Below are 18,349 nucleotides of genomic sequence, written 5' to 3'. Positions count from 1 at the left end.
AATGGTGACAAATTAATAGAATAATTATGAAGTTCTTATATAAATATAAATATAATAATTACATTACAATAAAATACTTTGAAAAAACATAGGATTGAAAAAAAATACTTCCTCCGTTTTATATTAATTTTTCTATTTTGGAATGTTCCAAGCTAATTGGGTCATTTCTATTTTTGTGCAAAATGTAACCATCCTTTTACTTTAACCTCTTTTCATCGCTCTTACTTTATTCACCATCCACTTAACATACTATTCTTAATTTCCAAAAAGAAACACCACAATTAACAACGAACGGAGGAAGTATAATAACTAAACAACTTCTAAAACATTTAAAATCTTATATTACTCCTACGTCCGCGAATAAGAGTCTTGTTTTTCTATTTATGGTTCGTCCGTGAATAAAAGTAACGGTTCATAATTACTATTAATGGTAAAGAGGTCTCACATTCTACTAACTCATTCCACTCATATATCATTTAAAACTAATATACACAAGTTGAGTTCTTTATTTATCAGTTCAGTCATTCTCCGTACGTCTCTGATACCAAATGATGCAAAAACGTACGGAGAATGACTAAACTGGTAAATAAAGAACTCAATCAATTGAGAACTCTAGAGTATAAAACTCAATGTAAAATTAATAATCAAGTCTTTTAAGTTCAACAATGAAGCCTCTATATAAGCAAAGGAAAATCATAAACTTAAAAATAAAACTAAAAGGAAAATAAGAAAAAAAACAAAAAGAAAATCTAATTTTGTAGAAGGAAAAATAATTACTCCTAATATTTTACCATCTACTAACTCTATTAACTAGGAAATAAATAAAATAAAAAATGTAACTTGCTTAGCTTCCAAGTTTTATCATCCAATACTGCATCAATAATCAAATGCAAACTGTCGAAACTGTGTTGAAATGCTTGGAGTTTGTACAATGTATGAGTTTGCATTTTATCACTAACTCATATCCCACTTACTTTCTTTCACTCATTTTTTCTTAAAACCCATGTCGGAATGAAATGAGACTCCTATTCACTGACGAAGAGAGTAATAATTAACATAGATAATTTAATAAAATTTGAGATATTTTTAACAAAATATAATTTGTTTGAATAAAAGTCCAGCCAAAATATAGGCGGGAATTGATGGGCTTAGGCCGGCCTAGTCCACTTGACAATCCTAGTCTAACTCGGATCAAGCCCGCTTGACAACTGTAGTTTGTTAAATGTGTTTTCTTATGGAGCATCCATGTGGGTGCAACCATTAAATACTAGATAGTGATAGTTACTTTGTTACAATTATTTTTGAAATATTTTATTACTTATTTATGTTTATTAGTGCATTAAATTTACTTTAGAATATGTAACCGCTGACTCATTTGATACCCTTAATTCTTCTCTCATCCTCATCCTACACATCCCACTCCAAAAGAAGGCAAAAAATATTTAACAAAACACCTTATTTCACCAAAATGGAAAATTACTTCCACAAAGAAACGAGAATTAAAGAGAAGAGATAGATTCCAGCCATATCTTCTGATAAATTCACATGGTCGCATAGCAAAGACAAAATTGATGTTATGAATTATGGGCTGATTAATCAGCAAATCATAAGAGCCTTTTGGATAATTTGTATTTAGCCTCATAAACAATCTTGCAATCATCCTCCATTTATTTACTATTCACCAAAATGTAATTTTGTACTATGTTACTACTAAATATAATTGTTTCTGTATATTATTCATATTATCAAAATAATAATTTAACCCCCGCCATTTAATTGTTTCTTATTCTTTTCAATATTCATAAAAATTAAAATTATAAAATCTTTGTGTAATTTTATCACTATCATTGTACATAAAACATGATATCGCTCTCATACAAAACCACATAAGAAAATAATTTATCAAAATCTCAAATCCAAAATTAATGTGATCCATCATTATCGACAGATTTTTTTGGGTTTTGGTGACTTAAATTATTAAACCAGACAAGTTAGGTTGAACATAAACCCGTGATTTATGAACATGACAAACAAGGGATTAGTATTGTAGATTCTTTTTCTGTTATCTACCCTCCAAAATCAATCTCATTAATCAAAAACAACACAGCTTTTGCAGAAATAAAAAATGGATCACCTGAAACCAAGCCCGGCTAACTCGAGGCCGTTGACGCCGATCAGCTTCATCGAGCGAGCCGCCACCGTCTACGCCGACTGCCCCTCCATCGTCTATGGCTCCACCACCTACACATGGTCACAGACCTATCTCCGCTGCCGTAAGATCGCCTCCACTCTCTCTTCCTTAGGCATCACCCGGGGCGACGTCGTGAGCGTCGTCGCTCCAAACATCCCCGCCATGTACGAGCTCCACTTCGCCATCCCCATGGCCGGAGCCGTCCTCAACACCGTCAACCTCCGCCTCAACGCCCACACTATGTCCGTCATCCTCCGCCACGCCGAGTCCAAGCTCGTCTTCGTTGATTACCAATCCGAATCAATCGTGCTTGAAGCCATCTCTCTGTTCCCCCCGACTAGCTCGCTCCCGAGACTCGTCCTGATTGCTGAGGAAGCCCAGCCTAGAGGTGCTTCCAAGCCAGGATTCTTAGCGGATTACGACACCGTTTTGGCTAACGGCGATCCTAATTTCGATTGGGTTAAGCCGGAGACCGAGTCCGATCCGTTAACTCTGAATTACACCTCTGGCACTACATCGGCGCCTAAAGGCGTAGTCCATAGCCACCGCGGCACTTTCCTCGTGACGATCGATTCGTTGATTTCGTGGTCGGTGCCGAAGGAGCCGGTTTATTTATGGACGCTGCCGATGTTCCACGCCAACGGGTGGAGCTACACTTGGGGCATGGCCGCCGCGGGTGGAACCAATGTCTGCCTCCGCAGATTCGACGCCGCCGCAATCCACGCCGCCATTCGTAAGTACCACGTGACGCACATGTGTGGCGCGCCGGTGGTGCTCAACATGCTCACAAATGGCAATCCGAAGCCGCTGGAGAAGCCGGTGGAGATCATGACCGCCGGAGCGCCGCCTCCGGCGGCGGTTCTTTTCCAGACGGAATCGCTCGGGTTCATCGTGAGCCACGGATACGGCCTGACGGAGACCGGAGGGATGGTGGTGTTCTGCACGTGGAAGAAAAAGTGGAACATGTTTCCGGCGGTGGAGAGGGCGAAGCTGAAGGCGCGACAAGGCGTGAGAACTCCAGGGATGGCGGAGATCGACGTGATCGATGCTGAAACAGGGAAAAGCGTGGAGCGCGATGGGAAAACTCTAGGTGAGGTGGTTCTCTGCGGCGGCTGCGTGATGTTAGGCTATTTGAAAGACGCGGAGGGGACCGCCAAGGCGTTGAAAGACGGGTGGTTTTTCACCGGCGATGTCGGAGTGATGCACCCCGATGGATATTTAGAGATCAAGGACCGGTCCAAGGACGTGATCATCAGCGGCGGGGAGAATCTGAGCAGTGTGGAGGTGGAATCGGTTTTGTATTCGCATCCGGCGGTGAATGAGGCAGCGGTGGTGGCGAGGCCGGATGAGTTCTGGGGAGAGACGCCGTGTGCGTTTGTGAGCTTGAAGGAAGGAGTGAAGGAGAAGCCGACGGAGAAGGATTTGATTGAGTATTGCAGGGAGAGGATGCCACGGTATATGGTGCCGAAGACGGTGGTTTTCGAGGCGGAGCTGCCCAAAACTTCCACCGGAAAAATACAAAAGTTTGTGCTCAGAGAGGCGGCGAAGGCGATGGGATCGGCAAACCTCAGCAAGCTCTAGTGAGTCAACGTTGACTTTTAGAGTATACTGGTTTAATAATACTGTACTTGATTTGGTTGTAATTGTGACATTTACCGAATTGTATTATGATTTGCTGCGTTTTCATTCATACCAAATTAAATGCCATTCATGTGCTATTTTAAAATCAAACTTTGTATTGCATACTCCTACTTTGTTTAGGTTATGAGAACCTAGGTATTATTGAGAACAGAACTAATCATGTACTCCCTCCGTTCCTTCATAGTTGAGTCATTTTTCCATTGAGTCATTTTCATATATAGTAACTTTTTCCTCTTTCTTACTTTACTCTCTCTTACTTTATTCTCTCTATTTTATTCACTTTTTACTTTATTCTCTCTACCTTTTTCTCTTTCTTACTTTTTTATCTATTTATTTAACATATTCCACATTCATTTCTTAAACTCCGAACCGAAAAGTTCCGCCTCAACTATGAAGGAACGGAGGGAGTAGTAATTTTAATCGTAATCAATATAAATTAGCGCCAAAGACGGTGGTGGTAATGGCTGAGCTACCCAAAACTTCCACCGCAAAGGCGATGGGATCGGCCAACATTAGTATGCGTTAGTTCCCAATCCCATTTTCTCTATTATTCTACTATGGATTTGCCTTCTGATGGAGTTTGATGTACCATAGTAATAAAATTGTTTTGTTTTGGTTTCAAGTATTTTGATATATCCTCGTCAATAGAAGGATCTGTCAGGTTTAATTTGTGATTTTTGTTGTAGTAGTAACGTAGAGTGGATTTCTTTATTTGCTTTATTTTTTTGGCTGCATTTGAATTGTTGGATCTTTGTTATTTTTTCAAGCTGTATTGCTGATATGCATGATTATGAATTGATTGACTTTTTGGGGTATGATCTCATTCATATTTTAGTTACTAATATGCAGCTGCGGGGACTCATGCCTCACATGATATCTATCCAATCCGGATCACCTAATGCATTCCCTAATTCATTTTCTACTCCACCCCTCACATACATGAGAGTGGACCCCACTATAATATAATATATTTGTGAGGGGTGGCGTAGGAAATGGATTAGGGAATGCATTAGGTGATCCGGACTGGTTAAAGATGATCGTGTATAACTAAAGAGTGATTAAGTGGAGCCTTTAAATTTGCAGTTACATCAAGGGTATATTCAAGTTCTCATCTTCTCTTTGTAGCGCAGGAAGAAGGCTTAAGACAGCTAGGGATGATGACACGACGGCTGATGTTGGCAGAGGTCTTTGGAGGTATTAGGGGCTGAAATCAAAATGGTGATGAAGAAAGGGCATCTCCAGTGGTACACCAAATTGCAATTTTGCGGCATAAATTCTACGCAATCATACTGCAAAACACATCGCAAATTGGCAATTAATCCAAAATATGGCTTTCCAACTTAGGGACGGTGGAATTTTTGTATCAAAAATTTCTTTGTGAGGCCTAATGCTCACATCAAAATATCAAATCATTCAGCCAAACAAACTTATGAGAGTTATGCAATTTTTTCACAGCCAATCATTCAGCCAAACAACATTTCTTACGTGCCAATTGATTGCATGTCAATCTATGTCTCTGTATATAAAAGTCTCAAATAATGAAAAAAAATAATTGAATATTAGTATATCCCAAATTTCAGGGTCACAACAAGAACACTCTCAAATCACCATCCTCATACTCTCATAAAGTTCCCAAAGTTCATTATTTTAGTAACTTTTTTTCTTTTTAAATGGAAAAGTATTAGTGGTTCAACTATTGTCCCTTCTCGCAATAAAAATGCATTCGGCATTTATTTTATTATGGGATAGGGTATTTCTTAGTTAAACATACTCCATTATGCAATATTTGACCCAAGGGGTTGGAAAGTTTTCTCTAGTAAAAGAAGGATTTTGAAGGGTTTTGAAGGGGTAAATGAAATTCCCTATGTCTATGGCCTATGGATAAGCAACCAAATTCTGAAAAAGAATAGTAGTACTGTTTTATCGTATATAGACTTCACTTTCGTAATATTTTTTTTCATTCATTTTATTTTAATGGATGAAGGAGTATAAGTAATAGTATTGACTTCCTTGTATTTATTCGATTCGAACACATTGAGCACTAAAGTATATTAACAAACAATTTAACAATATTTTCGTCCAATTGTAAAACCAAATAAGCCTATGGCCTATAGAGAAAAGAATCTTAGAAATTAAGCAAAACTGGGCCTCTATTTTTTGAACGTTGAAATAATAAAAGCCCAAAGTGCCAGCCTTCCGTTTGAAGCAATTCTGAAAACTTATGTGTTCTTATAGAAATCCTTACATTTTTTTTATATAGTTACTTAGCTCACATACAACGCTGTTCGTTTTGTTTTTATATTTAATTAGATTTTAATACTCTAAAAATTGTTATTAACATTGTTAATTTTAAAAGTTACATAAAAGTCCAAGACTAATTTATTATTTATCCATTTATCTTAAATATAGGCCAAATGAAACAATGACCTTTTAGAATAAATAAATTTATAGAATAGATAATAACAATGACAAATGTGAAGGTATTAAAATTAACGTAAATATATAAAATAAAATAAATAATACTAATGCAAACTAAATAAGAGTTTGTTCATGAAAATATTAATGGAGTATATAACTAATAAGACACTTCCTCGTCTTCTAAAAATAGAAATTATTTCATTTTGTTCTGTCCCTTATAAATAGAAACTTTCTATTTTAAGAAGTTTATTTCTTTCTAATGAGATAAGACTCATTATTTACTAATAATACTTCAATCACTTTTTTCTTCTCATCTCTCTTATTTTTCCAATTATACATTAAAATCTGTATCGGTTCAAAAGTTTTTATTTTTCAAATATAAAGCTTTTATTCGTTAAAGATAGAAAAAAGTACTCCCTCCAAACCATAGTAGTGGAGGCGTTTCTTTTCAACACGGAATTTAAAAAAAAATTGTGTGAAGTGGGTTAATTAAAAAAAAGAATAAAGTAGAAAATAAAAAAGGTAGAGAGACGTGGAGAGAATAAAATAAGTGAGAAGAAATGTATTGACTTTTACTATAAAGAGAAATGACGCAACTACTATGGAACGTGCCAAAAGAACAAAATGACTCTACTACTATTGAAAGGTGGGGAGTACGTAGCTTAAGTTTCTTATATTCTATAAATCTATATTTACTTTAAAATGTAAAAAAAAAAAAGAGATGAGAGGGCTTGAAGAAGGCTATTGAAGAGGTGAGGTGGCGGGTGGATGGGCAAGGTTTGACGCCGGGAAAAGGAAAGGGAGAAGGAAGGGGATCCAAAACTTTTTATTTGGGTACGATACTTAATTAAAATGATTTGGTGCTTAAAAAGTTTGACTGATCATTTTTCTTTCGTTTGTTAATTACAAATTTTTTAAAAATAATACTTTATTATTCCTTTATCTTTAAAAATTTGTCATTTATTCATCTTGCATGTCTCTAAAAATTTGTCACATTTCATTGTTATTATTTTTGGTAATGGATCTCACATTTCACTAACTCATTTTCACTTATATTTTATTATAAAATTAATACTTCTTCCGTAAGCGAATAGAAGTCTCATTTACTTTCGGCACGATTTTTAAGAAATGTTAAGAAAAATGGATGGAAAAAAAGTTAGTGAAATATGAATCTCACTTGTATATATTGGTTTTAAATATGTGAGTTGGAATGAGTTAGTGGAATGTGGGGTCACTTTACCATTTATGGTAATTATGAACTGGGACTATTATTCGTGGACGGACTAAAATGGAAAAATGAGACTCCTATTCACGGACGGAGTGTTGAAACTACCCACGACTTGATGAATGAAGAAACGAGCTCGACCGAAAAATATGGATGTAATGCAACACGTGTGGATATTGATCGTGAAGATAAGGAATCCAAAGCAGTTCCACCTCAGCTCATGAATTGGAAAGCTGCTCTGTTGGGCCACTAACAACGTGTGTGAAATGGTGGTTAGAAGAAAGGATGATGGACCATGATCTAGTTAGTTTCAGATTGCATGTTCTGTCAGTTGCAGTAGATGACTATATATATAGCTTATTTTGTAACTTGTTCATGATTCGTGAAATCAAATTAGAAATGCAATTCAAAACTTGAACAATGAAGTTCTTTTGCCTACTTTCCTTTGTTGCTATTTTTGTTCATGGTATCAGAGCAGGTGCCTAGGCCCTGACTCTATACCTTTTCACCCTCTTTTTTTTTTCTCTTACAATGGCAGAATCAGATTCAAACTCAACCACAACCCACATGCTTCCGCACAAAACTCTCTCCCACGTATCTCTACACCATCTCACACAATCACCCCATTTCAGTCAAACTGAATGATGATAATTTTCTCATTTGGAAACAGCAGATCCTTGCCATTGTGCGAGGATATCGTTTGGAGTCTCACTTGACAGGAAGCCTACCGATCCCACCGGAATTCATAGCGGTGAACGGATCAGACCAAATGGAGGTGAATGAAGATTTTCTGACTTGGCATAGTCAGGATCAGCTACTCTCGGCGTGGATACAAGCGTCGTTGTCAGATAGCGCCTTGATTTTGGGGCTGAGCAGCGCAAAAGATGTTTGGAATGCTCTTGAAACTAATTTTGCAAGCCAATCGAAGGCGAAAGTCATGCAATTTAGGCTGCAGTTGCAGACCTTGAAGAAGGAAGGTCTCTCCATGAAGGATTACCTTAACAAAGTAAAGTCATGTTGTGATCTGCTTGGGGCCGCAGGATGCCGAGTTCTTGAGCAAGATCAAATCCTATACATCCTTGCAGGTTTGTGCCACGAGTATGATTCTGTGATGGTAACTATCACTTCAAGAGGTGATATGTGGACAGTGCAAGATGTCACTGCACTCTTGCTTAGTTTCGAATCGAGACTGGATAGTGGAAAGCAATCAACTGTGGAAGCGGATGGAGTGCTACCAACTGCAAATTTCGCCCAGGTTACTGGGCAAAGAAGGGACAACAACTATCAAAGTAATCGAGGAGGATTCTCTGGAAAAAATGAAGGAGGTCGAGGACACTTCGGGGGCAGGTCATCGAGGGGAGATCGTGGAGGAAGAGGCTTTAGTTCCAAAATCATTTGTCAATTGTGCCAAAAACCAGGACATGGAGCAGATAGGTGCTGGCACAGATTTGAACAAACCTTCACTCCACAGCCAATTCAACAAGGCAGGCAGCAACAACAATCCAATCCCTCTGCCAACATGGTTCAAACTCGAGTTCATCAGCCACTTCCTCTTCCATCCATCAGACCTCTATCAGAGTACAACTTTGAGGGTAGCCAACTGACTTCTTGATACCCGGATTCAGGAGCCACAAACCACATCTCTAATGACCTTTCGAACCTCAACATTAGCAGTGAGTATCATGGAGGTAAACAACTTATTTTGGGGAATGGTTCTAGTGTTGACATTGATCATGTTGGTGAATCAAGTATTTGTCCTGTTACTTCACAATGTTCTAAACCTCTTTTTCTCAAAAATTTGCTTCATGTCCCTGCTATCACTAAAAATCTGTTCAGTGTGTCACAATTTGCTAGAGATAATGGAGTATTTTTTTAATTTCACTCTACTCATTGTCTTGTTAAGGACCAGGACAGCCAACAAACAATCCTCAAGGGTTCTCTTGATCAAGGTCTTTACCGCTTCTTTCTGCCTAAGTCTGCTGTCATTTCAACACCTCCAAATCCAGCAGTTCTTCCTCCTACAGCATGCTCAGCCACCTTAGCTTCCTCTTCCAGCATTGATGTTTCTAGTGTAGGCCTATGGCATAGGAGATTAGGTCATCCATCTTTTAGCATTGTAACACATGTTCTAAATGGATGTAATATTCCTTTTGATTCAATGAAAACATCTCCTCTTTGTCATCCATGTAATGTCTCCAAAGCTCACAGGCTCCCATATTCTGATTCTAAATCTACATACTCTCATCCTCTTGAACTTGTTCATAGTAATTTATGGGGTCCTTCCCCGACAACTTCAAGATGTGGATACTCCTATTATGTTACCTTTATTGATCAATTTAGTAGACATACTTGGATTTACCTCTTGAAGTTGAAAAGTGATGTCTATGCTGCATTTAAGAACTTTAAAGCTGTGGCTGAAAATCTTTTGTCTACCAAAATTAAAGTTCTTCAAAGTGATTGGGGAGGAGAGTTTCAAGGATTATCTGGATTTCTGAAAGATAGTGGAATTCATCACCGTTTGTCATGCCCACACACACCTCAACAAAACGGTCTAGCTGAAAGGAAGCACAGGCATATTGTTGAAACTGGTCTTGCTCTCTTATCTCAGGCTAACTTGCCTCCTAAATTTTGGGATGACGCGTTCTTGACTGCGGTTCATTTGATCAACAGACTGCCCTCAAATATCATCAACATGAAATCTCCTTTTGAAATGCTCTTCAAGAAACAGCCAGATTACACTATTATGAGAGTATTTGGGTGTCTTTGCTACCCTCTCACAAGGCCTTACAACACCAATAAGCTGCAGTACAGATCACAAGCTGCTACATTTCTTAGATATAACAGCTCCCACAAAGGTTACAAGGCCTTACTCCCTCATGGTAAAGTGATAGTTTCAAGAGATGTTGTTTTTGATGAGTCATCATTCCCTTACAAGAAGACACCAATTCTTGCAACTCAAACTTATTCCTCATCCTCTCTTTCACCTTCTCCTAATCCATGTATCATAGACCACATCACTCCATCTCCACCTACTCTAAACTCACCATCAGCTGCGGACACCAGCTCAAATGCTCCTGTTTTTTCCAACTCTCCAGCCACAAATGATCCAATCACTAATCACCCACTCCCTTCAGATGCTAGCTCGTCCTCATCTACTCCTACTACTACTCATGATATCATTACCACTGATTCTGCCTCTCCTGCTCACAATTCTTCACCTCCTGCTCCTTCTCATAAAATGGTGACAAGGTCTAAAGCAGGCATCTTTAAGCCTAAGGTCTTCACTGTTACCATCCCCGAAATTCTCTTACCCAAATCTGCTCTTGCAGCTCTACTTATACCTGTCTGGAAGCAAGCAATGCTTGAGGAATACCTTGCTCTTATAAAAAACAAGACATGGATTCTAACCACTCTCCCTCCTGGTAAAAATCTGATTGGGTCAGCCTGGATTTTCAAACTTAAAAAGCTCATTGATGGAAGCATTGCTAGATACAAAGCAAGACTTGTGGCTCAAGGATTCTCACAGCAGCCCGGTTCTGACTTTCATGATACGTTCAGTCCGGTAGTGAAGCCAAATACTATTCGTTTGATTCTTAGTGTTGCTATTGCTGCTGGTTGGTTTATCAATCATCTTGACGTCAACAACGCCTTTCTCCATGGGGAATTGAAGGAGGATATTTACATGAAACAACCGGTTGGTTTCGAACAAGGGTCTCCATCCCTTGTGTGAAAATTGAATAAAGCACTCTACGGCCTCAAACAAGCTTCACGAGCTTGGTTTTATACCATTCACTCGGTTTTTGTCTCTCTCGGGTTTGCTCAATCTCGAGCTGATGCGTCCCTGTTTCATAAGTCCTCAAATGGAGACATCATCTACATTCTTCTCTACGTTGATGACATGTTGGTGACTGGCTCTAATTCGGCGTCCATAAAAAAGGTGATCGACCAATTGAATGCTCACTTTTCTTTAAAAGATCTTGGGGAGGTTCGGCATTTTCTGGGTATTGAAGTCTCAAAAACCCAACAAGGCTTTCATCTTGGCCAAGAAAGCTATGTTAAAGATCTTTTAAAAAAGGTGAAAATGGATGATGCAAAGAGCTGCCCAACTCCCATGATATCCAACTGTGAACTCAGCAAAGTCATTGGAAATCCCTCAATCGATGGAAAGGTGTATAGGAGTACAGTAGGGGCACTGCAATACGCCACCATTACTCGACCCGACATCAGCTTGCAGTAAACAAAGTGAGTCAATACATGGCGAACCCACTCGATTCACATTGGAAGGCCGTAAAAAGGATCCTCAGGTATCTTGCCGGAACATTGGACTATGGCATTCACATTACGAGATCAAATGGGCAAATTACAGCTTTCTCCGATACTGATTGGGCATCGGATCTTGATGACAGAAGGTCTACAACCGGATATTGTGTGTATCATGGGTCGAACCTCATATCGTGGTGTGCTAAAAAGCAGTCGGTGGTATCGAGGTCCAGCACGGAGGCAGAGTATCGAAGTCTAGCGCATGTTGCCTCGGAGGTGACGTGGATGCAATCGATTCTGAGTGAGTTGAAAATTAAGCCTGGAGGAGTACCGATAGTTTGGGTGGATAACTTGAGTGCAATTGCCTTGGCCTCAAACCCTGTTCTTCATGCTCGGACAAAGCATATTGAAATAGATTTGAACTTTGTGAGAGACAAAGTGATAAGGAAGGAACTGGATGTACGACATGTGCCGTCAGTTGATCAAATCGCTGATATCTTCACAAAGCCGCTGAGCTTGCAATTCTTCGCGAAGTTGAGAAACAAACTTGGGGTCTGTTCCTTAACGTCGCTTGAATTGAGGGGAGGTGTTGAAACTACCCACGACTTGATGAATGAAGAAACGAGCTCGACCGAAAAATATGGATGTAATGCAACACGTGTGGATATTGATCGTGAAGATAAGGAATCCAAAGCAGTTCCACCTCAGCTCATGAATTGGAAAGCTGCTCTGTTGGGCCACTAACAACGTGTGTGAAATGGTGGTTAGAAGAAAGGATGATGGACCATGATCTAGTTAGTTTCAGATTGCATGTTCTGTCAGTTGCAGTAGATGACTATATATATAGCTTATTTTGTAACTTGTTCATGATTCATGAAATCAAATTAGAAATGCAATTCAAAACTTGCACAATGAAGTTCTTTTGCCTACTTTCCTTTGTTGCTATTTTTGTTCACGGAGGGAGTACTACATAAACGTATAACTCATATTCCACTAATTTTTTGAACTCGTTTTTCTATTACATTTCTTAAAACCCGTGTCAGGTCAAATGGTGACAAATTATTAGGGACGAATTGAATCATTCTTAAGATCTTATATAAATATAAATTTAATAATTACATTACAATAAAATACTTTGAAAATAATTTAGGAAAGAAAAAAATACTCCCTTCGTTCTATGTTAAATGAGTCATTTTTCTATTTTGAAAAGTTCCAAGTTAATTGGGTCATTTCTATTTTTGTGCAACTTTGATCTCTTTTCATCTCTTTTACTTTATTCTCTCTTACTTTCTTAATCTCCGTGCTGAAAAGAAACGCCACAATTAACAAGGAACGGATGAAGTATAATAAATAAAAAACTACTAAAACATTTTAAAATCTTATAGTACTAGCATATACTCCTCCGTCCGCGAATATGACTTCCGACTTTCCATTTTGATCCGTCCGCGAATAAGAGTCTCGGTTCATAATTACTATAAATAATAAAGAGACCCACATTCCACTAACTCATTCCACTCACATATCATTTAAAACAAATATACATAAGTGGAACTCATATTCCACTAATTTTCTAATACTTACTTTTCTTAACATTTCTTAAAACTTGTGTCGGAATGAATTGAGACTCCTATTCGCGGACGAAAGGAGTAATAATTAACGTAGATAATTTGATAAATTGAGTTATTTGTAACAAAATATCATTTGTTTGAATAAAAGTTCAGCCCAACCCGTTTCAGATATGGGCCTAGGTTGGCCTGAGCCAAAATATAGGCGGGAATCGATGGGCTTGAATCGACCCAGCCCAGTTGACAACTCTGGTTCAGACCCAAGCTCAGTTGACAACTCTAGTATGTTGGATTTGTTTTCTTATGGAACATCCATGTGGGTGCAACCACTAAATACTAGACACTGGTAGTTATACTTTGTTACAATTATTTTTGGAATATTTTATTATTCCCTCCGTTCTAAGGAAGATGATCCATTTTTTAGGTGGTACGCGATTTTATACAACTTTATTTTATGTATTAAGTGGAGAAAGTAGTAAGAGAAATCAGAAATGAAATAAAATTAAGATAAAAGGTATTTTTATTTTAAGTAATAAATCATCTTAAATGGGAGGAATTAAAAAGGTAAGTGAGTCATGGCAATGGACTGAAGGAGTACTTATTTTTGTTTATTAGTGCATTAAATTTACACTTTAGAATATGTAACCGCTGACTCATTTGATACCCTTAATTCTTATCTCACCCTCATCCTACACACCCCACTCTAAAAAAGGCAAAAAATATATAACAAAACAACCCATTTCACCAAAACGGCAAATAATACTTCCACAAAGAAACGAGAAGAAAAGAGAGGAGATAGATTCCACCCATATCTTCTGATAAATTCACATGGTCCCATAGCAAAGACAAAATTGATGTTATGAATTATGGGCTGATTAATCAGCAAATCATGAGAGCCCTTTTCTGGATAATTTATATATAACCTCATAAACATTCTTGCAATCATCCTCCATTGTTCATTCATTGTTTGTGCTGCCAGCAATACTTTGTGAAGGATTTGAATTTGGATGATCTATGTATTTCACTCTTTTTCTTATTTACGATTCACCAAAATGTAATTTTGTTTCTGTTTATAATTCATATTATCAAAATTATAATTTAACCCCCACCATTTAATTGTTTCTTATTCTTTTCAATATTTAAAATTATAAAATCTGTGTTTTATCACTGTCATTGTACATAAAACATAATATTGCTCTCATACCAAACCACATAAGAAAATAATTTATCGAAATCTCAAATCCAATATTTAGGTATCAATAGATTTCTCTGGTATGAACAAGACAAACAAGGGATTAGTATTGTAGATTCCTTTTCAGAAAAAGATATACTACTAATAAAAAGAAAATTTGCATCAAATTGAATCCATTTTAGATACGTGTAAAACTAAGGAATCAATTGACTTCCATACGCCTTATCTACCCTCCAAAATCAATCTCATTAATCAAAAACAACACACAGCTTTTGCAGAAATAAAAAATGGATCAGCTGAAGCCAAGTCCGCCCAATTCAAGGCCGCTGACGCCGATCAGCTTCATCGAGCGAGCCGCCACCGTCTACGCCGACTGCCCCTCCATCGTCTACGGCTCCACCACCTACACGTGGTCGCAGACCTATCTCCGCTGCCTCAAGATCGCCTCCACTCTCTCTTCATTAGGCATCACCCGCGGCGACGTCGTGAGCGTCGTCGCCCCAAACATCCCCGCCATGTACGAGCTCCACTTCGCTATCCCCATGGCCGGAGCCGTCCTCAACACCATCAACCTCCGCCTCAACGCCCAAACCATCTCCGTCGTCCTCCGCCACTCCGAATCCAAGCTCGTCTTCGTTGATTACCAATCCGAATCAATCGTCCTCGAAGCCATCTCTCTGTTCCCGCCGACTTGCCCGCTCCCGAGGCTCGTCCTGATTGCTGAGGAAGCCCAGCCTAGAGGTGCTTCCAAGCCTGGATTCGTGGCGGATTACGACACCGTTTTGGAGAAAGGCGATCCTAATTTCGATTGGGTTCAGCCGGAGACTGAATTCGATCCGTTGACTCTGAATTACACCTCCGGCACCACCTCGGCTCCCAAAGGCGTCGTCCACAGCCACCGCGGCACTTTCCTTGTGACGATCGATTCGTTGATTTCGTGGTCGGTGCCGAAGGAGCCGGTTTATTTATGGACGCTGCCGATGTTCCACGCCAACGGGTGGAGCTACACCTGGGGGATGGCCGCGGCCGGCGGCACCAATGTCTGCCTCCGGAAATTCGACGCCGCCGCGATCTACGCTGCGATCCACACGTATCACGTGACGCACATGTGCGGCGCGCCGGTGGTGCTCAACTTGCTCACTAACGGCAATCCGAAGCCGCTGGAGAAGCCGGTGGAGATCATGACCGCCGGAGCGCCGCCTCCGGCGGCTGTGCTCTTCCGGACGGAGTCGCTGGGGTTCGTCGTGAGCCACGGGTACGGCCTGACGGAGACCGGAGGGCTGGTGGTGTTCTGCACGTGGAAGAAAAAGTGGAACATGTTTCCGGCGGTGGAGAGGGCGAAGCTGAAGGCGCGACAAGGCGTGAGAACTCCCGCGATGGCAGAGATCGACGTGATCAATGCTGAAACACGGAAAAGCGTGGAGCGCGATGGGAAAACTCTAGGTGAGGTGGTTCTCTGCGGCGGCTGCGTGATGTTAGGCTATTTGAAAGACGCGGAGGGGACCGCCAAGGCGTTGAAAGACGGGTGGTTTTTCACCGGCGATGTCGGAGTGATGCACCCCGACGGCTATATAGAGATCAAGGACCGGTCCAAGGATGTGATCATCAGCGGAGGGGAGAATCTGAGCAGCGTGGAGGTGGAATCGGTTTTGTACGGGCATCCGGCGGTGAATGAGGCGGCGGTGGTGGCGAGGCCGGATGAATTCTGGGGAGAGACGCCGTGTGCGTTCGTGAGCTTGAAGGAAGGGGTGAAGGAGAAACCGACGGAGAAAGATGTGATTGAGTATTGCAGGGAGAGGATGCCGCGGTATATGGTGCCTAAAACGGTGGTGTTCGAGGCGGAGCTGCCCAAAACCTCCACCGGAAAAATACAAAAGTTTGTGCTCAGAGAGGCGGCGAAGGCGATGGGATCGGCAAACCTCAGCAAGCTCTAGTGAGTCAACGCTGACTTTTAGAGTATACTGGTTTAATAATATCGTACTTGATTTGGTTGATGCATTTCTATATTTTGCAATTTATGTAATTGTAACATTTTCCGAAATGTATTGTGATTTTCTGCGTTTTCATTCATACTACCAAATAAAATGCCATTCATGTGCTATTTTGAAATCAAACTTTGTGTAGCATACTTTTTTTTAGCTGAATGTGTGCAAACAACACTAACAACGTTGAAATATGAGGCATTATTGATAACTAATCATGTAACTTCTTTTAATCGCAATCAATATGTAAATTAGACCCGCTTGAATTTTGTGTATATTGTTAAGTTAGATATAAAGCTGTTCTTGAAATTGATATGATTCAAGATAACTCCAACTGACGTGTGATCTATCTATGAGCAATATAAAATAATCTCAACATGTAATTTTATACTGCATGATAGTGTATTGTTTTGATTTGAGTTACATCTACTATTAATCTTGTGAGTTGTATTTTAAAATTGTTCTAGGGACTCTAAATACTAGTGAAAGCAAATGATAGCCGTTGATTGCATTAATTTCCTATTCAATGCGATTTGTTAATCTAATTAATGTGTGAAATACGGAAAAATCCAAATCCGGATAACATATTAAAAGATACAACTCGGATATAATAAATTATTATGAATGTCCATATTTCAAAGGGAAAGTATGAAAGAAATCAATTATTTCAGTTTTTGCACATGAAAGTTGAAACCCAATCTTTCTTTTTTTCTCCACTGCTCCACCTTTTTCCTTTTCTTGAACAATCATCTAACATCTAAGTACACTATATTGAATCAATTCAGTTAGAAACGCAAAGCATGGAGAGAGCAAATATTCCTTCAATAATAAAAAGTCGTTGCACGTGGTAATGCATTTTACGTAGGATCATTGAAATTTATGCATTAATTATATAATATAACAGAGAAAAATATACGGAGTATGTTTTTAAACTTATTTTGGGAATAGACCCTTTCAATATTTAATTCAATTGAATACTTCAGTTTCAATGAATGTCATAATTAGGTCGTAATCTTTGTTTTTCTTTTGACTTGATGTAAGGAGATAGATAAAGTATAAAATCTTAGCCACTCCATTACATGATAAGATCATATGACCACTAAATAAACCGAATATTCTAATCTAATATTAAAACATTTCATTAAATTATTAGTATTATGTAATCAAGTGACTATTATGGGACTAATAGTAAGCAAGGGTCCAACGAAAAAACTTTTACTCGTAGAGGCTTTATTTGCCTATTCTTAATGACCGAAAACACTCTAAACCCTATGTTCATTAATCTAATATCGGAAAACTTCAACCTAATAGCTCAAACTCAAATGCTCAGACTAATAATTTTTCAGCAAATAATAAAGTTTATATAAATTAATTAAAGATTTTTGAGTTGAAAAGAAATCACCTCATTTATAATATAAATTAATACTATTAATTGACTTCTGCTAATAAAAAAGATAATGGAGTAAAGGCCAAAATTGGTCTGAATATATGTCTATTTTATCATTTTGGTCTTCCATCAACATTTCCGTTAATATTTAACGTTCAACCATTTTAATCACAATTTTGACCGACTTAAGCAATTTTTAATTATTTAATAATTCTTAATCATAACTATATATCATTTAAAAAAGAAAATAAAGAGGAAGTCACCCGCCTCTCCAGCCTCACAATCGCCGATTGGAAAGGCATCTCCGGCCCCATCCCCTCCTGCATCACCTCCCGTCCCTTCCTCCGCATCCTCGACCTCGTCGGCAACAAGTTCACCGGCCCCATCCCCGCCGACATCGGCCGCATCAGCCGCCTCACCGTCCTCAATGTCGCCAATAAACAGATCTCCGGCTACATCCCCCGCTTCCTCACCAATATCTCCTCCCT

At 39.1% G+C, this 18,349-nt stretch overlaps 2 protein-coding genes and 1 non-coding gene across 5 annotated transcripts; all 3 read left to right on the top strand.

The window, feature by feature from the left end:
* The first annotated feature begins 2,010 nt into the window (after positions 1 to 2,010).
* LOC125211755 (2-methylpropanoate--CoA ligase CCL4-like) lies at positions 2,011 to 5,271 on the top strand. Of its 3 annotated transcripts, none has more exons than XM_048111671.2 (2): positions 2,011 to 3,771; positions 4,958 to 5,271. In XM_048111671.2, exons 1-2 carry the CDS (start codon positions 2,126 to 2,128, stop codon positions 5,031 to 5,033), a joined length of 1,722 nt encoding a protein of 573 aa, XP_047967628.1. In that variant the 5' UTR covers positions 2,011 to 2,125; the 3' UTR covers positions 5,034 to 5,271. The 3 variants fall into 3 exon arrangements, with proteins under 3 accessions (XP_047967628.1, XP_047967629.1, XP_088923301.1); XM_048111672.2 differs by having other exon boundaries at positions 4,963 to 5,270; XM_089067175.1 differs by lacking the exon at positions 4,958 to 5,271 and having other exon boundaries at positions 2,011 to 4,073.
* Positions 5,272 to 8,523: 3,252 nt separating this feature from the next.
* Positions 8,524 to 8,659, top strand: LOC125217209 (small nucleolar RNA Z247). Its single transcript, XR_007175628.1, has one exon. It is a non-coding gene; the product is annotated as a small nucleolar RNA Z247 (small nucleolar RNA).
* Positions 8,660 to 14,668: 6,009 nt separating this feature from the next.
* Positions 14,669 to 16,558, top strand: LOC125209631 (2-methylpropanoate--CoA ligase CCL4-like). The gene has a single exon (XM_048109221.2). The coding sequence runs from the start codon at positions 14,780 to 14,782 to the stop codon at positions 16,424 to 16,426; it is 1,647 nt and encodes a 548-aa protein (XP_047965178.2). The 5' UTR covers positions 14,669 to 14,779; the 3' UTR covers positions 16,427 to 16,558.
* Positions 16,559 to 18,349: the final 1,791 nt, after the last annotated feature.

This window comes from Salvia hispanica, chromosome 3 (assembly GCF_029641045.1).
Source record: "Salvia hispanica isolate PSC_SH4W2 chromosome 3, Shi_PSC_v1, whole genome shotgun sequence".
NCBI classification, from domain to species: Eukaryota; Viridiplantae; Streptophyta; class Magnoliopsida; order Lamiales; family Lamiaceae; genus Salvia; species Salvia hispanica.
The sequence above is the reverse complement of the archived record's forward strand: the minus strand, read 5'-3'. Positions and strand labels throughout refer to the sequence as shown.